General features: G+C 40.0%; 1 protein-coding gene across 1 annotated transcript in view; it reads right to left on the bottom strand.

The window, feature by feature from the left end:
- Window positions 1-16,566, bottom strand: part of GALNTL6 (polypeptide N-acetylgalactosaminyltransferase like 6) — a 431,361-nt gene extending 414,795 nt beyond the window's left edge. The window contains exon 1 of the mRNA XM_065736578.1: window positions 16,429-16,566. Within this exon, the coding sequence (XP_065592650.1) occupies window positions 16,429-16,566 (138 nt within the window). The remainder of the gene's footprint in view (window positions 1-16,428) is intronic.
- Between the last annotated feature and the right edge of the window lie 315 nt (window positions 16,567-16,881).

Raw genomic sequence — 16,881 nt, 5'->3', positions numbered from 1 at the left:
CCTCTTTCAACGAAAGCTGAATATTAACAGCAGTCAGAATAATTAATAGTCTTATGGTTCTTACATATCACCCTTTGCATCTAAAATTGAAAACTGCTTTACAAGGAAAGTTTTCTAAGCAATATCTTACAAACAATGGAAATTAATCACAAAGAAATGAAATAAGCTACATATGGCAAACAACCAAAAAGCAACAGAGCCTCAGATTCTATAGGTCAATGTCAGTACTTAGATTCACACTTTGCCCACCAAGAAATGGTTAGGCACATTTCTTACGCTGTCTAGGCTTCTCAGAAAGAACACTCCGTGTTCTTTTTTCAATACATTTAAACAAACTGAAGGAGTTACAGATAGAGCTTGTTGGTTTTTAATCATTCTGCAACAGTATTTCAGCATAGACTTCTACTATGTGATTTTATACAAAGTAACTATGAGCAAACATGGCACAGAGTAAGGAGTTAGGAAGCCTTGATCCTGCAAGAATCTATTTCAATTTTCTCCAACACAATTGCCAGCTGACATTTTCTAACCTTGGAATTAAGCTGCACTTTTCATACTAGATTATGTTTTGCTTTGAGAATGAACACAATAATCAATTTGTTTTTACTCATAGGCTAACTACTCACAATATAAGGGACGTGGTTTTTATATACATCAATACACACACCTGGAAAGTCTATTGCTGTAAGAATTACTTCTCTTCTTCCCCTCCAACCCCACCTCCCCCCACCCCCAACTCATTGAAATTCTAAATCAAATAAAATTCACGAACTAATTTTCATTCAAAATCAAAATACTGTTAGGGAAAAACAAAACAAAACAAAAACAAAACACATCATTGAAACCATTTAGAAGACAGTCTCCTATTCATATACATACAAATTCCTTCCATGTGCAAGTTATGCTGACTATCATGCCTGAATTATAGGGCTGCTCTGAAAGTAATGCCTGCTATTTTATTATGTTTGTCCATAACATCAGAGGCAGATATTGGTGGCACAGCAATAGAGGCTGAACTTTCCCACCAACACTGAGCAGCATGCTGTTGCTGTGTGACAAAGGACAGCAGAGTGTCACTCTGACAGAATCATATCTGACATGGAAGCAGGCATGAAGCAAAGGTGTGTGAATTCCTCCATGCAGGAAAAAAAAGCACCCATTGACATTCATCAACACTTGAGAACATTTATGAAGACCAAACTGTGGATGTAAACACAATGAGAAAGTGGGTGGTGCATTTCAGCAGTGGTGAGAGCAACAGTGGGTGTAAATTTATTATTAATTTTTTTTATGAGTGCAGTATGCTGCTCTTGTTCATTGCTGGTGAAAGTGCATAGCTAATGGTGGTGGCTGTGCTGAAAAACAGTCTTTCATAGGTGGGAACTTGCTCAGCCCAACAGTGTTATTGTGCTCCTTGAATCAGTTGTTGTTTCCATGGAAATAAATAGGAGGCATTACTTTCAGATTGGCCCATGTATGTTTACAATTCATGCAGTAAATCTTAACCTAACTATTAATTTTTATTTTGCACCTCCATCTTAAAGCTTGTCTTAGACTTTCTGTAACAATTGTTTTTTTTCAAAGCTATGAATTATTTCTAATATATTACTATGTTTTCCTTCTCTTTGAAACTGGAAGATACAGGGTTACTATAATGACTACTGACTTATAAATATATATTGACTTTTTATATCGACTTATAAAGCACTACATAAATTGTTGGCATTCTGCATTAGTCAAAACAAATACAGGGTTGTTAGCAACAACAAACAAAAAGTTGCTTTTCTTTTTTTTTTCCCAAGTTTTCATAAATATGGCTCTATTGAGTAAAACACTTAAAAAAAAAAAACCCAACAAGCAATTATACTATGTTAGATTGATGCTACCCAATCTTATTTTTAGACCTATATGAGCTTTGTAAACTATTACTAGGTTAGCTACCTTACTGATCTCTTTTATCCACAGGAAAGACACAGTCATCTGTGGTTCAAAGAATCTGCTTTAAAATATCACTTGTATGGTTGAGAAAAGGGGTTGGGACTGACTCCTTCCAAGCCTTGGCCTCCTGACAGATTTTTTTTCAGATGACTGTGATGTTGGCCAGGGCTTGGTAACGGCTTTTATTGATGGGGTACTTCATTGCAGGAAGAATGGAGATTCGTGAGGTTGCTCTGAGCACAAAAGAGGACATGAAAGAAGACACAAAGGTCGATGCTGGAAACAAGTCAAAAGAAACTGCGTGGCAGATGGTATCCCAGAAAGGAAGGACTCTATGGTAAGATTCAGATGTGAAAGAAAAGTCAGCCCAGATGGTGACTGACAGCACTGATTACAAAACTCAGTTCCCATTGAAGGCAATGGAAGCTTTATTCCAGTAATGAGGATGGATGTCAGTGAAGCCTTTTTTTTTTTTTTAAATCTTGTTTTCCATTTTTTCCCCTCTGCAAACACCTGTGCAATTGTATAAATCAAGCACTGACATCTGATCAACAACACAGTTGACAGTGTCATACCGTAACTTGTACGTAAAAGCTCAGGATATTGGCATATATGTATTTAGGAAAGAGAGAAATGAAACACTTTTACATCTATAATAGTGCAGTGCAGGAACAGGTTTTTAGCAAATCAGATTTCAAAAGTATATTCCAAGACAGTTCTTTGAAAATACCTTTCCCACCTTACACATACCGTTTTGCACTGGCAACTTCACATTCTGCTATTCACTTGGAGGAAATAAAATAAATTAAAAATAGAGAGAGAGAAATGAAAAAGAGAAAAAAAAAAAAAAAGGTGAGATCAGCTTTTATCTTCACCAGTTACTGTCAGCAAACTATTAAGTGGTATTCTGGTAAGCACCTGGTAAATCCGTGATCAGCACAGCCTACAGAATCCTAATGAACAAGGTTTCCTGTAAGTAACCCACACTGAGGAGAGAGAAAGAAAACACTTCTTTCTTCTTATCCAGTTATGCCACACATTCTTGTGGTAGGTTCTATTCATATTGAAATCCAAAATACAGTCTTGATATCAAACAAAGCTCAATACCAGGAAAATATGAATCATGTGGAAAGAGCAAAATATCATATTCATAGCTATAGAAAAATGAATAGTATGGAAAAATGAATGTAAAATTCTGCAGATACCCCGTAGAGTAATTTAAATATTCTCAGACGACAACCTCACCTTTATATGCAATAAAGGAAATGTAAACAAATATTTCCATTCCGTTCTAGAAAGGAAACAAAATAATAAAAAAAAGGCACCACAAACACCTACCCAACTCCACATCCACAGACACAATACCACAATCTCAAATACAGCATGCTCTTTATTACATTCTGCCATATTCAAACATGTCCCTGGTTTATTCTGGACAGGAAAAATTAGAAACCATTACAATGGCAGAAAAAGATAAACCAATTATATGAATAAAAAGTAGGCTAAGCATGCAGAAGATCTGGGAATCTGTTGCTTGCACCAAAGAAGATGGAGAGAAGCAGTCATGGACTGTAGGAGGACCAACTGAAGCTTTGAATCTTGAAATCATGTTTTTGTCTCCCATAAATAATAACTAGTACACCAAGACACAGATAGGTAATAGGAAAATGCATACTGTTACAGTTACACCTACACTTGCTTTCTTGGAGTGTCATACCTCAAATTCACTGTAAATCCATACAACGACATCTACTTTTGTCCCTGGCTTACCAGAAAGTTCTCCAGCATCACTCCATTTCCTCATGTTCCACATCTTGATTTCCCATCAGCAGCTACTATAGATCACTTTAGTTTACTCATTAACAGTATAAGAATTACTTTTATAAAAGTAATATGAAAATGTCCATCTAGACAACTATTTGTTTCAGACAATGATCAACAGCACGTCGTAAGGAAAGATATAAACACAGCAAACAAACAGCTTCACTTCCCTAGAATACTTTTCCAGCCTCCAGCAGCTGGTTCAAGGACTTCACAAGCCAGAGATGGTGTCTTTAGCACTAATGCATTTTTCTCCAATGAATGCATTCAACTGCTTCTTGCAGCCATGCAGACTTTTAATAGGTACATTCCCTGGTTCAGAAAGCTCTGCAGCTTAATAGCTTACTCTTTGAAGACCCCTGCCTGCTATTTGTTTTGAACCCAGCATACTACTTAATTTGATGTTACTATTTCTATTGAAAGTGCATATATTTTCCATGTTACTCTCTTCTATGATACCTCTATCGTGTTTCTTCTCAGTACTCTCTTCTCATCAGTCACTCAACAATGAAGCCTTTACATAATTTAGCCAGCCTTGATAAGCATCCTTTTCCACCCCATCTCTGATGATTATGATTGCACCAGAATTGCATACAGTATTTCAGAGTGCAAAATGAATTTACACAGTAGTAATAACATGTTATCCTCTTTGAAATGAAAGTTAACATTTTCATAAAACTAATATAAGCATCAAGAACTCCTTCCTGAGTAGCAATTACTATCTCAAAAGTTATTGCTGTGTATATGGAACTAGGATTATTTACTTCTGCATTCACCTGATTCACCTGATAAATCCACATTTTATTTCAGAGGGCTCAACAAAGATTATGTTATAGCAGTAAAATTCTGCTTGTATCTTACTCCAGCTTTCCCCCTTACCTTTTTTTTCCTCTTTCTATCCTGTACAATGAGTCTTCCAAACACCAACCACTGATCCCATAGGTCACTTTCCTCCTCAGCATAGATCACCTCAGTTTCCAAGTACAGCAAACTCAACACATAAAACAGTTATTTTTCTTACTGATGACTCTTTTGAAGTGATTTGAATCAGTCTTTCAAAATTTGTTTTACACGTTCTCTCCTCTTAAGCAGCTTGATGTTTAAGATGTTTAAGATGTTTTCCAACCTCTTGGGCATCTTAGTCACTGTTCTCCTACACAAGTTGGGACTTATTTTCAAACACTGTTTTTATCCCTCTTTCATAGTTAAAGGACCTCTAAACTGATAGAAGAGGTTGCTCTAGGGAGGTGCATGTTCTGTTTCTGTTAAGGACATTTGCTCAAGTGTACTTCAGGACTATGAACATTCAGTTTTCAGCTCCCTTTCTAAAAGGCAAATTTAACAAAAATTACAACTACTACCTAAAGTTACTGGTGAAACATATTACATTATTCAGTTATTTAAAGAACTGTCACACACTCAAAATCCATTGTCTCTGAAGCATAAGCAAAGCCAGTTTTACTAAGATGGGACTAAATTACTAAATTTGTGGGGCTTTTGTTGCTAGTAACTTTTGTTGTTGGCTGGACTTTTTGGGTTTGTTTGTTTGTTTTTTTCTGTTAGCTTCCCACAGTGTTAAATCCGGAGGAGAAACTGCTCAGAAAAGCAGGCTAAAGTGAAACCCTGAGACATATTAGGGATGCAATGAAGAGAACCTTGCTTTTTGAAAAATGAATGAGTTAAATAAATAAATAAATAAATGCAGTATACTCTCATTCTTACTCAATTCTCAAAGACAAATACAGCAAGCAACACTTTCTACTTAAAAAATGAAAAGAATTATAAAGTTACCTGTGCAATAAGTAAACGTGTAACTTTTACAAGTTAAAATTAAATTCACTGCTTTCTTGAATGAACTTCTGGGAAATGATCTGCATTACAGAATTACCCCAGCCTGCACCACAACAAGCAGCAGTTTCCCACTCCCATGGCAAAACCTGGGGTGAATCACTCTCATGCTTTTCAGTCTGAAGTACAGAGTGCCTCAATGGCTACATACTTCAGAACTCAAATGCTGTTTGAGTTCTGCCCAGCCGCAGAAAACATGTCTTGGGAGAGGTCATAGTCTCCTCTTAAGAAGCAGCTTCAGTTTCCCATATAAAAATATGAAGCATATTTATTCACACACAGCTTCAATTCACCTCGACATTAAAAGCCCATAGGTCATGTTTGTATGATGCAGTTAACATAAAACTAAGAGCTTATTGCAATCAAAATAAATGCATCATTAATCCAGGGTATTCTAAAGCAGCTTTACTAATATGGTAAAATAAATTAGAATAGAGAAGCAAGGTTGCAGTTAGCGTGTCTTTAAAAAAAATAAAAATGTTACTCAATAACAATACCTGCCAGAGATTTAAATTAGAGACACATGAAAGGAGAGGTAGTGGAAACATGAGTGCAAGATGACTTAGAAGCACCAGAAATATATTTGATGGGATACAGAAAGGAACTATATGCTATTCTTTTTTGTGGCTGAATATTTTTCTTTCTTTCTTTCAAGTTTCCTTCCCATCACTTCCATCCTAACACTCTGGCAGGTTTTCACTCTTCATTATCATGAAAAGAGAGTATCTGGTCTCTTTAACAACCAGATCAGTAAATGGGAGGTTAATCTGTAATATGAAGAAGGTTACTCAGTGGAAGAGAAGGTCAATCACTTGATTTTTTTTTTTTTTTTTTAAATCACACATCAGGAGAAAAGCAGGTTAGCAAAACACGTTATAGAGACAGCAGCTCAGGGCAAGTTTTTTGAAACAAACTCGTTTGCTGTCTCCTACACAAATGGATCATACGAGAGTCCATCATAGAAAGGGCAGAAAGGACTAACTGGCAGATTGGAATGAATCAAGTGCATAACTGATAAGAGCCAACATCTCTATTGCCCACACATTACTAGGCTCAGAAATAGAGAAGAAAAAAAAAGTTCAGTAGATCATAGAAAGTAGTCACTGTGCAAAAACCATACATAAAGCCAGCCCACATACAATCTGTGCAGAAGGAGGAGCTGTAGAAAAAAAAAAAGCAACAAACCAAACGTCCACGTTTATTAAAAAATGGAAAATGCCAAAGTTGCTTTAGGCTGTACTGAATTTATATCCATAAACATACACTTCCACACATATTTGCACAGCTCTAAGACTGCTAGGGCATGCTACATTTAAAAAAATATACTCCCTCCCAACGAAGGAAGCAAAGCAATGGTCTCCTCAGCTCCTCCTGCCCATAAAGAAACGCACGTGGAATCAGAGAATCATCTGAGTTGGACTAGATGACCTTTAAAGGTCCTTTCCAACTCCCCTGCAATGAACAGGGACACCTACAGCTCCATCAGGTTGCTCAGAGCCCCGTGTATTCACATGTATGTACTTTTATAAACGACAAAAGGCACATCAAAGCCCACACTAAAAAGCATTTCTGGAGAATTTATCCTAGTAACAGTTTCCTTAAAATGCTCTCAAGAAGAATCTCAACTCTGTGTTTTGGTTAGGCTTTAAACTTGATTCAGTAGGATTTCACTCACATAAATCACAGAACAAATGTTACTAAAGCACAAGGACAAAGGCGAGTCTTTCAAGACCTCCCATCTGAAGGGGTTGCAGTGTGCACAGGCAGTTAGTACACGTTTCCTGCGCTCAGCTCCCTGTGTTCATTTGTCACGTGCATCCATTCCAGATGCAGAAGCAGGATGCTGCTTAGCATGATGCCACTTCCATTTCCCTTCACCCATTATAAAATACGATTTTTCTGCATTGCTTCTGAAGGAGACATCTGTTGTTTGTCTTGAGCATTTGAAGAAGAATTTCTATCTCCTTCGTTCATACTGATGTTGCTTCAGTAAATACACCTTTGTTTTTTTATGACTGCACCTTCACTCTATGTAGGGCCAAAAAAACGTCCAGCAGCACATGGAATTCCTGAGCAATAATTAGATACAACCCCAATTTTATAAAGAATTAGCCTCATGTTAATAGCAGCTCTTTGTAAAGCACTTCCTCTCTATGCTTTGGGTACGGATGGCTTAAATAATGTCTTGGCATCTTTAATAGCTCTCGATGCCTCCTCTCCTTGTGAAATAAGGAAAGAAGGAAGGTGAGAAAACAAAATACATGGTCATGGACCATGTTTCCAATCAATTCTATATCCCAGTGCTGCAAGAACACTATTCTGTGAAGCGTTTGCATGCAATTTTTAAGTTTTCTGATAATTTTACAGCCATCCCAAGTACTTTTTAATGTCCATTTATGCTGTGACTCTAGCCATTTTGTGATTTCAGTGGAGAATTCATTATCTGTATCATAAAAGCTCTGGATTTACATTTTTACACTGATGTTATAATTGTCAAATTTGATCAGCAATTTGACTGTCACTTCAGTTTATATTGAGCCATTCTGGAAAAAACAACATGCGTTCAAGCTTGTCATTCATTCTGAATCCATATCAAAGGCAACATAAAATGTAGTCATTTATCAGAACCTGAAATACTGCAATATTTTCTTGTAGTATGGCATTAATATGTCTTTTTTATGCATTTTCTGTGCTAATGTGAAACTATTATTCTGTAGAAAAAGCGATCTAAAAATTTCCAGGATTCAAACAATCAAAATAATTTACCCAGCCATCAAATAAGATTTAAAAACATTAAAGAGACTAAAATGTGTTCTCTCTCCCTACTTCCCTCCCCCCACAAAAAAAGCAACACACAACAATCAACCACCCTAGAAGAAACAAACAAGAAGGAAAAAAAAAATCAAGAAGCTGTGGTGTATTGCTATGCTGAAAATAATAAGTCTTTCCCCATTAAAGGGCCACAAGAGGCACTCTGCCGTTTATATAGAACATCTGTATGAATAACGGTATTAAAACCTGGATTGTATTCTGTGTAGGACAGATTCAGAGCTGATGAGCTACTGAAGAATTCTATTTCTGTATAAATTTAGGTAAAATTTGCCATCTCGTCTAAAGTAACCTAGCTCTGGCTAATTACTACTATACCTCTATGGGCTTTTTCAGAGACTGGAAAAATCTTGCCAAGGGTATAGTTAACCTGTTCAGAAGAGAGATTTTTCTTGCAAGTATCTGCTGGCGCTAGTTCTTACAGAGATAACTCTTATAGGAGGGAATACCTCAGACCTCACAGATGCACGTGCACTTACCTGATTCTGCCTATTCTGACCAACCACATCAAGCCACATATTACAGTAAACTCACAACTTCTATCCCAGGAACTGAATGGCAGAGAAAAATGACAAACTGACTGTTACAGACAATTACATTATCTAATGCAAAACTGGGAGGTTTAATCACAGCTAGGCAAAAATATATAGGGTGAAGCTCTTATCTCACACTACAGAAGCCACTAGCACTGCAGGGCTGCATGTGAAGAGCCTCTATTTCCCAGACATCAGCTCTGAACAGAGAGATGGGGAGCACATGTGCTTCTCCATCTTCACCTACAAGCAAAACTTGTACGGATCGGTTATAAAATGTTCTTTCTTGTCCTAAACATTTATTTATGTGCTCCTAGTACTTAATTTATAGAATGCTACTTTCAAGGAGCAATAATAAATAAACAGGTTAAAAATTCCTAAACAAACTCATCTATTATTCCACTTGTATTCTAAGTACAGGTATGAAAAATTATGCTTCTTTAAGCAAATGAGCACCTTAAGTTAGTCTGATAAATCTGCACTTACACACTCCAGTGAGCAATCCAATTTCCAGAGCACCCTGTTTTAACACGAGTGTCCTGACCAAATCCTAGTTCAGATAATTACTCTGCCTGGCTAAATCTCTCAGCGGCATCGCATCCTGTCATAAACTGCCATATAGCATGGAAGCAAACTGCTAAATCCCCATTGCATTTTAAGCTCAGAATCAATGGCTTATCACTGATTGATGAAACATTTAAATCGTAAGGGCCAGATTTTCTGGTCTGCTATGTCCCATTTACACTGTAAGTCCATCGATTTTTAAAGATAGCAATGGGCCAAGTATAAAGAGCTGCCACAACCTGAGCCGGTAGTCCCAGACCTTCCCAGTCCATGCAGTCTGCTGCTCACAGGGTTCTGAAGAACACATGCAAATATTTTTCGGCTATATCAGGAAAGAGTCCTGGCAGATGACAATCAGATGAAGCATCTGCCAAATGCTGTTACGTTCTGTCACTGGAGACTTAACTGACAGTTTTAGGCCCTGGATGGTAACCAACAGGAGGGGGGGGGGGGGGGGGAACAAAATCCTGTAGCTGTCTATTAAATCCATGTTTCAGCCAGTAACTGCTTGCTAAAGTGAGGACAGAGCTCTTGAAAACATAGGAAAAAGAGAAGGTAGGGAATTCCTTTTACAGGATCTGACAAGAGATCTGAAAGTGGCAGTGCAAGACAGTGCCATCCCTGTGAAACACTGCCTGGAGCAGGAACATGGCAGCCCTGGCCTAGGCAGGTACAGGAATCCAGACTGGAGTGGTATTTCCAGTGTCAGCTGCACATATGCCTCACCATTTGTGTTCCTACAGTTCTGTTAATATACTGCTATTAGCTTGGTGATTAAATAGCTGGCTTGAATTACCAGGTGTTTGAATTGACTTAGAGGCATATCTTCTACTCTATGAAGACAGACGTGAAAATTATGGAAATGAAGGTAAAGACTTTGAAAGAGAAGCAGAACATTCAATTAAGTTCAGGGTTTCTTCCACTTCTTCTCCCATGATGCAAGCTTCACCTCCCAAGGAGACATCCTCAAGCAGATCTCTTCCCAGCAGAGAAATCCTTCCCATCTTAATGGAAAACTATCAAAGGCATATTTTGACAAAGATTGCACAGCCCAGTCCATCAGCCCATGCTGCTCCTTCAGACATGGCGATTCTCAAAAAGAGTTGGAAAGCAATGAATCACAAAAGATCTTGACCTTAAAAACCAGTTTACACTGACATTCTCAGAGAGGAGTTGGTACAGAAGGTTGACATCTATTAAGGCCTCTACACAGTTTAAAGAAACATTAAAAATTGAGAGTGCTATTTTGTTCAGCTGAGGTAATTTTGTCTCATGACTGTGAGGCACGTTTCTGATAGATGTAAGATTTTCAGCTGTGGATTCCTGAGCGGCACCGTATTTAACTTGTCAAGCTCCAAATTAATTTTGGTAAGCCTTATCTAAAGTAACCAAACATGCCTGCTCCTGGCCCAGGTCCATCAAAGTAGTTAGCATACCCTCAGTTTTGCTCAAGTCAATTGCTATAAATGCTTGCATCAGCATATTGCTAGATGAAAACCATAAGTTACCTGTCTGAGCATTAAAAAGAAAAAAAAAAAAAAAAAAGAAGAGAGAGAGAGAGAGAGAGAGAGGAAAAAGAAGCTGAATTGTTCATTCTTTCTTCTCTCCAGTCACCTGCCTGCACACATGGGCTGCTTCTTACTGAGCTGCATATGCAGGACATGGTGCCATCTGGCTCCCAATGTGTCCACAGTGTGCTGGGTTCTCTGGACCCGAACAAAAGAAGGTAGAAGGTTTAGGAAAGCAGTGAACAACATCATGCCTGGGGAGGAAGTGAAGCACAGCTTGGCATGTATCTCCAAGCAGTGAGAGTTCCTCCATCCCGCTGCTCAGATTAGGGAATGGAGCCCCCACTCATCGCTGCAAGACATCCACTTGTTGGCCAGCACAGAGCTTTCTCAATCTGAGATTTTTGTTCCTATGAATCTGAAATGACCGTGTTTAAAAAAAAAATATATATGGCTACACACAATAACAATAGTGAAAACACATTACCAACACAAAGTTAAATGGAAATACAACCAAATATAGAAAGCAGCCCATTTTATCCTGCAAGATATACTCTGTTTAGCAACATTGCTGAAAATTGATAGGTATTAAATTAACCACAGGAGGGCTCCCTCTGGTATACTGAATACAACAGAAACATACTGTTAATTGCCAAAAATAATATTGTATCTTAAAATTAACAAAGGTTTCACACCTCAAACGATATTTTCCTCAGTAGGCACCAATATTTACAGGGGAATAAAACTATACATGAGCAATTCAGATTGAAAAAAAAAGTGAATTACATAATTGTTAACTGTCTGACTGTTAAATACTTAGTGGCAAAGAGACTGACGGTGCACTGCATGTCGAGGCACTAAGGGCTGGCATGTAGTGCCCAGGAGAGGGGCCCAGGGCAGCCACCCTTGCACAGAAGCAGAGGGAGCTAGAGAGCAGATGGGGGCCAAACACTCTGGGAACACAAAGGAGAGGAATGAGGACCTGCCTCAAACAGCACATGTACAGAAACTGAGGTAGTCTTAACTCTTACTGTCAGCCATACACTCCACAAAATTGTAAAAGTTAACATCAGCAACAGTCAAGCAGCTGCTTTTGTGGACTTTGTCACCCTATTTACTTCTCTGCTAGCAAAGAAAGAAAACTCTTCTACCTCACAGGTTTATAGTGATCATCAGTAACCAAGACAGTAGAACAAACGCCTACATAACTGGCCCACTTCTGTCAGGGCAGTAACAGGAAACAGGCACCTACCCGTGTCCTAACCTAGCCATGTTTAATACAGCTGTTGAAATTAACTGGAAAAGCATTGGAAATACAGTAATGGAGAAAAAATGAATGTTTCACTTCTGAGACGCAGCTTTCATGTAGCAAAACTGACCAGCCTAAACAAGGTACCCAGAGTGCAACAGCAGTGAGCAAATGGAGCTGACTATCCCTGCAACAACCATGACCATCAGTTCAGCCTCGGGCTAAGTGTAAAATTTCAGTTCTTTAATGGATTTCAGAAACTAATGACCTTTGCAAGATAGATTTCACTCCTAAACCACTTGCTGGATTCAGAAGCCAAAGCTGATGCTTCTACAGCCACCAGACCTAGAAGCACCATGCATGCACTATAGAAAAAAAAAAAAGGAAACACCATTAGACCTGAAGTGGTCAGGCAGTTGGAGTCTGTGACCTTTGAAGGTCCCTTTCAAACAAACTATTCTGTTCTATTTTATGAGAGCACAAGCTGCAGCCACAGCACTTCCCATAGTAGTGCCTGAAGCAGAAGGGTGATGTTGTGCATAACACTGAGCCGGAGCATAAACAAATCAAAGCAAGAAATCTACCTTCTTATACAGGTCAGGAATTACTTCACTAAACTGCTCTACTCCTTCAGCCTACCACACTGGTACCCCATAAAAACAGGCACAAAGCCATCTGATAGCACTTTTCACCAATTATACACTAAATTTTCACCAACACTATATTACAGGCACTGGAAAGCTGCAGCAGGAAATTTCATTCTATTAGATGAAGTTCTCGCTCACCTTTTGTAACTGTATAAAAGACCAGGTTACAGCCTTACTGCAGACAAATAAAGCAGCACTAACTTCAGTTAGCATCATTGTAGCCAGGTTGGCAGTAGGATTACATCCTGCTGGTTGTACTATGCTGTTCCCACAGAAAACTAAGATGAAATTAAAGCCTTTACCAGCTTATCCTAATACCTAAACAACGTGCCTTGAGGTTGTGTCAAAAGAAATGATCAAACAGGATACTAGTATCACAAGTAATATCTCAATGGCAAAAAAAAAAAAGTCAAACTAGCGAAACTGTCATTGAAACTCAAGATACTAAAACATGATAAAGAGTTTATAAGGCTTCTCTAATATCAATTTATTTTATTCCTACAGTTTAGCAAAGAATACCAACTTAGAAATAATTCAAAAAAATTTTTTAGAGGTGAGGTGGCCGTTCACATATAGTATTTTGTTCATACTGCTCTATTGTCAAGCAATATTTTAGAGCTCCTTGCTTCATGTAAGGTAGACCTTTATCTCGAACCTTTACTTCTGAAGCCTCATTTTAAATACTGTTCTAAACTAAATGTAATTAGCAGCATTCAAAATACATTGACCAAACCTATCAATATCAGAAGTGTAAACCTTGGAAAAATATGTTAGGCAAAAACAAAGTTCGTACAAAATAACACAGAGCATTAATGCATGGCAATGAAAATCATTAACACTGTCTGAAATCAGTGTTGTCAATAGCACTTTCTCATCTTACGATCTATCCTATGGAAGAAAAGAAGAGCTTCTCTGGGCAAATTCTGTCTGTTTCTGAGCAGTGACAAAAATATCTTATGTAACTTCTTGGAGCACAACTATAAAGAAGAAAAAAATGTAATCTGACGTTGCTATTTCAGAACTTTTAGGTAATGAACCCTCTCTGAGAGGCTGAGAGAAGCAGCACCCAGGGGACACCGACACAAGCAGACTACTTCTGGCATGCAGACTGTTTCTGAACCCTGCTGTCAGGATTGCCATGCCTCAAGCAGCTGCCACCACCACTGCCAGGCCAGAGCTGCAGCAGGCAGCTGAAGCAGCTGGGAAGCTCGCAGAGCCCCATTCCCAGCCCAGTTTAGAGATGTCTGCTTCAGTAATGCTTTGTGAAGTTTAATCCTCCTCTAGTCAGAGTATTAGGATTTCACCCCCACACCGCCTCAGAAACACCTGATGATCAATAACATTGGTTAATTAAAACAAGAGTGCACTTATCATAATGGCCAGCACCAGAGTAGCACCAGACACATGTTCAGCATGTGGTTAACATATTAATCCATGACAGCTCTGTCCCTCTTCCACAGTCATAACATACCATAACAAACATTGTCTCATGCCTTCACCTGCAGACCTGGGCAATCTAACAGAAACTCAGCACAGGCAACAGAAGTCTGTTATAGTTCCAGTGAGATTGACTTTAAACTGGTGTTAAGTCACTCCACACATGGAGTAACGGTATGCCAAGGGCAAAGCCAGAACCTCAACACTCAGCACAATCATTCACCTCCTGCTAAGAGGGGATAAAGATGTTATCTATTGTGACAATGTTTCTAGTGTAATCTTGTCTGTTAGTATCTTCTTCCTAGCATAGTCTCAGTGACCACTTTCTTGCGATCTATTTTACACTTGAGTTCAACTCAAAACTTGCACTGCAACCTCCATCCCTTGCGCGTGCTTCAGGTTATGATGTGAGCACCAAAAGGCCCAAGTACCATGGCTGCACTGTGCTCCCCCTCTGCCAACCCACTGTCCTCAGAGGGCATGACACATCAGCTCTGACAGTGACAGCAAAACTACACTGGAGTCAGCTGCGAGGTTCAAAGTTTCATTGACAATTTTATTGTTTTCCCATTAAACTAAACTCATTCCCACTTCATTAGCAGTCAGGTGAAGAAGAAGAAAAAAAAAGGAAACTAGTAAAAGAAAACCCTTTCAGGAACCTTAAGATTTAAATGTTCATCATTAGTACATTCTGCTAGCCCTTCACATATGTTCAGCTACTGCTCTCCAAGGTCTTTTTACATCATTTTATCCAGCAGCATTTTTTATTATTATTTTTTGACACTAGTTCACAGTGATTGCTATCCAGTCACACTGCACTTAGGGCTCAAACTGGAACACACAAAGTTCAGCTTATCTCAAGGCATATTGCCCTTTTAAGAGCCATGCAACAAACATGAAAATGATCATTTGCATTGAACACTTCAGCTTTCCTAAATCACAATGTAAATCAGATACGGTGAAGACTACAGCATGCACCCTGCAAACTAATGACAGACCCTCGCAATCAGGTATAATTTTCTTTCAGCAGAAATTATAACCAACTCAAGTCTAGCACCTGACATCTACTGCATGTTAAAAAACCCTTGGAAGGACAGAGTAAGCTCCAAATTCGGAAGCTACCCTTCACTTCCTCCTGTTGTAATTAGGGTATCCTCTATTCAGCACATTTCATTGCTAAACCGATGACACTTCAGAGGAATAACTTCCAGCAGCTTGTGTAAACAAAAAATCAAGCATGTTGTTGTTCAGTTGAAGCAAGTGAGTTAAATACAGTCAGTATGCAGAGAACAAGCTCTATGCGTAGGTGCTGACCCCTGACATTAAGACCACTAGCACATCATAGTGACACACAGTGCTGTCTAATGCGCTCCACCAAGGCAATGCAACTAGAAGATGGAGCCAATCTCATGATTTCTCACTAATGACCTATAAAACATGTGTATTATATTTAAATCACAACACCAACGATAGCGTTGAAGCATAGCAGCGCTGAGCAGAACACACATAAGCTTTGGTAAATCTCAGGCAGGGTTTTAAAGCACACTGTTAATACAACTCCCTCAAACTAAACTTCCCCCAGTGCAGGTGATTTATGAGCCATACAAGAAACCCAACGAGGGAAAGAATAACTTCAGGGGGGAAAAAAAAATAAACAACAACAACAAACCAAGGCAAAAAGCAACCAACATCTTATGTCAACTGCTGTTATTAATAACGGTGGTTGCAAACTGGGGATATTTAGAAGTTCGTTGCGGCACCAATCTGACAAGAAGTTACGCACAGAGCACTTGCAGCGGGTGATGTCCAAAAGATTAAAACAAAAACAAAACACCTGGATGTCAGACACCCCTTCGAGTTCTCAACGGAAAGGAGGAGAGCGTTGAGTTGGCTGGAGGGACGGCATCCAGCCACACACCGCCAGACAAACCGAAGTTACGGGCAGAACTCCGCTCCTCCGAGCGCACACCCCGCTGACGCGCACGGCACGGGCTGATCGCCCTGCCGCCACCCCACGCGCCCGCCCTCAACTTTCGCGGCCCCAGCCCGGCTACCTGCGGCTCGGCGGGCTCGGCCGGCTTCACCAGGTGCTTCTCTCTGTAGAGAGACCAGAGGCCGATGTCGGGCAGGAAAATCAGCGCCGCGGTGAAGAGCAGCGTCATTTGCAGGAACCTCTTCTGTTTCCTCTTCATGGCCAAAGCCGGGATGCTGCTGCCGCCGCCGCTGCTGCCGCCGCCGCCGCGGGGCCGCGTCCTTCCCTCCCCGCCGGATAAACTTCGCCCGCCCGCCTCACGCCCGCCCGCCCCGTGCCCGGGCGGGGCCGCCCCCCGCGGCGGAGGCGGAGGCGGTGGCGGCGGGGCCGGAGCTGGCGGCCGCTCTCCCCGCCCCGGAGCGGCGCTGAGCGGCGGAGGGGCCGCCCCCGCGGGAGCGCATGGAGCCACCTGCGCGCGGAGCGGCACGGCACGGCGCGGCTCGGCGAAAAGGAATAGGACGAAAAAATAAAAAAG

This window comes from Cyrtonyx montezumae, unplaced genomic scaffold (genome assembly GCF_038088225.1).
Source record: "Cyrtonyx montezumae isolate F1298 unplaced genomic scaffold, pur_monq_1.0 scaffold_2, whole genome shotgun sequence".
Lineage (NCBI taxonomy): Eukaryota > Metazoa > Chordata > Aves > Galliformes > Odontophoridae > Cyrtonyx > Cyrtonyx montezumae.
The sequence above is the reverse complement of the archived record's forward strand: the minus strand, read 5'-3'. Positions and strand labels throughout refer to the sequence as shown.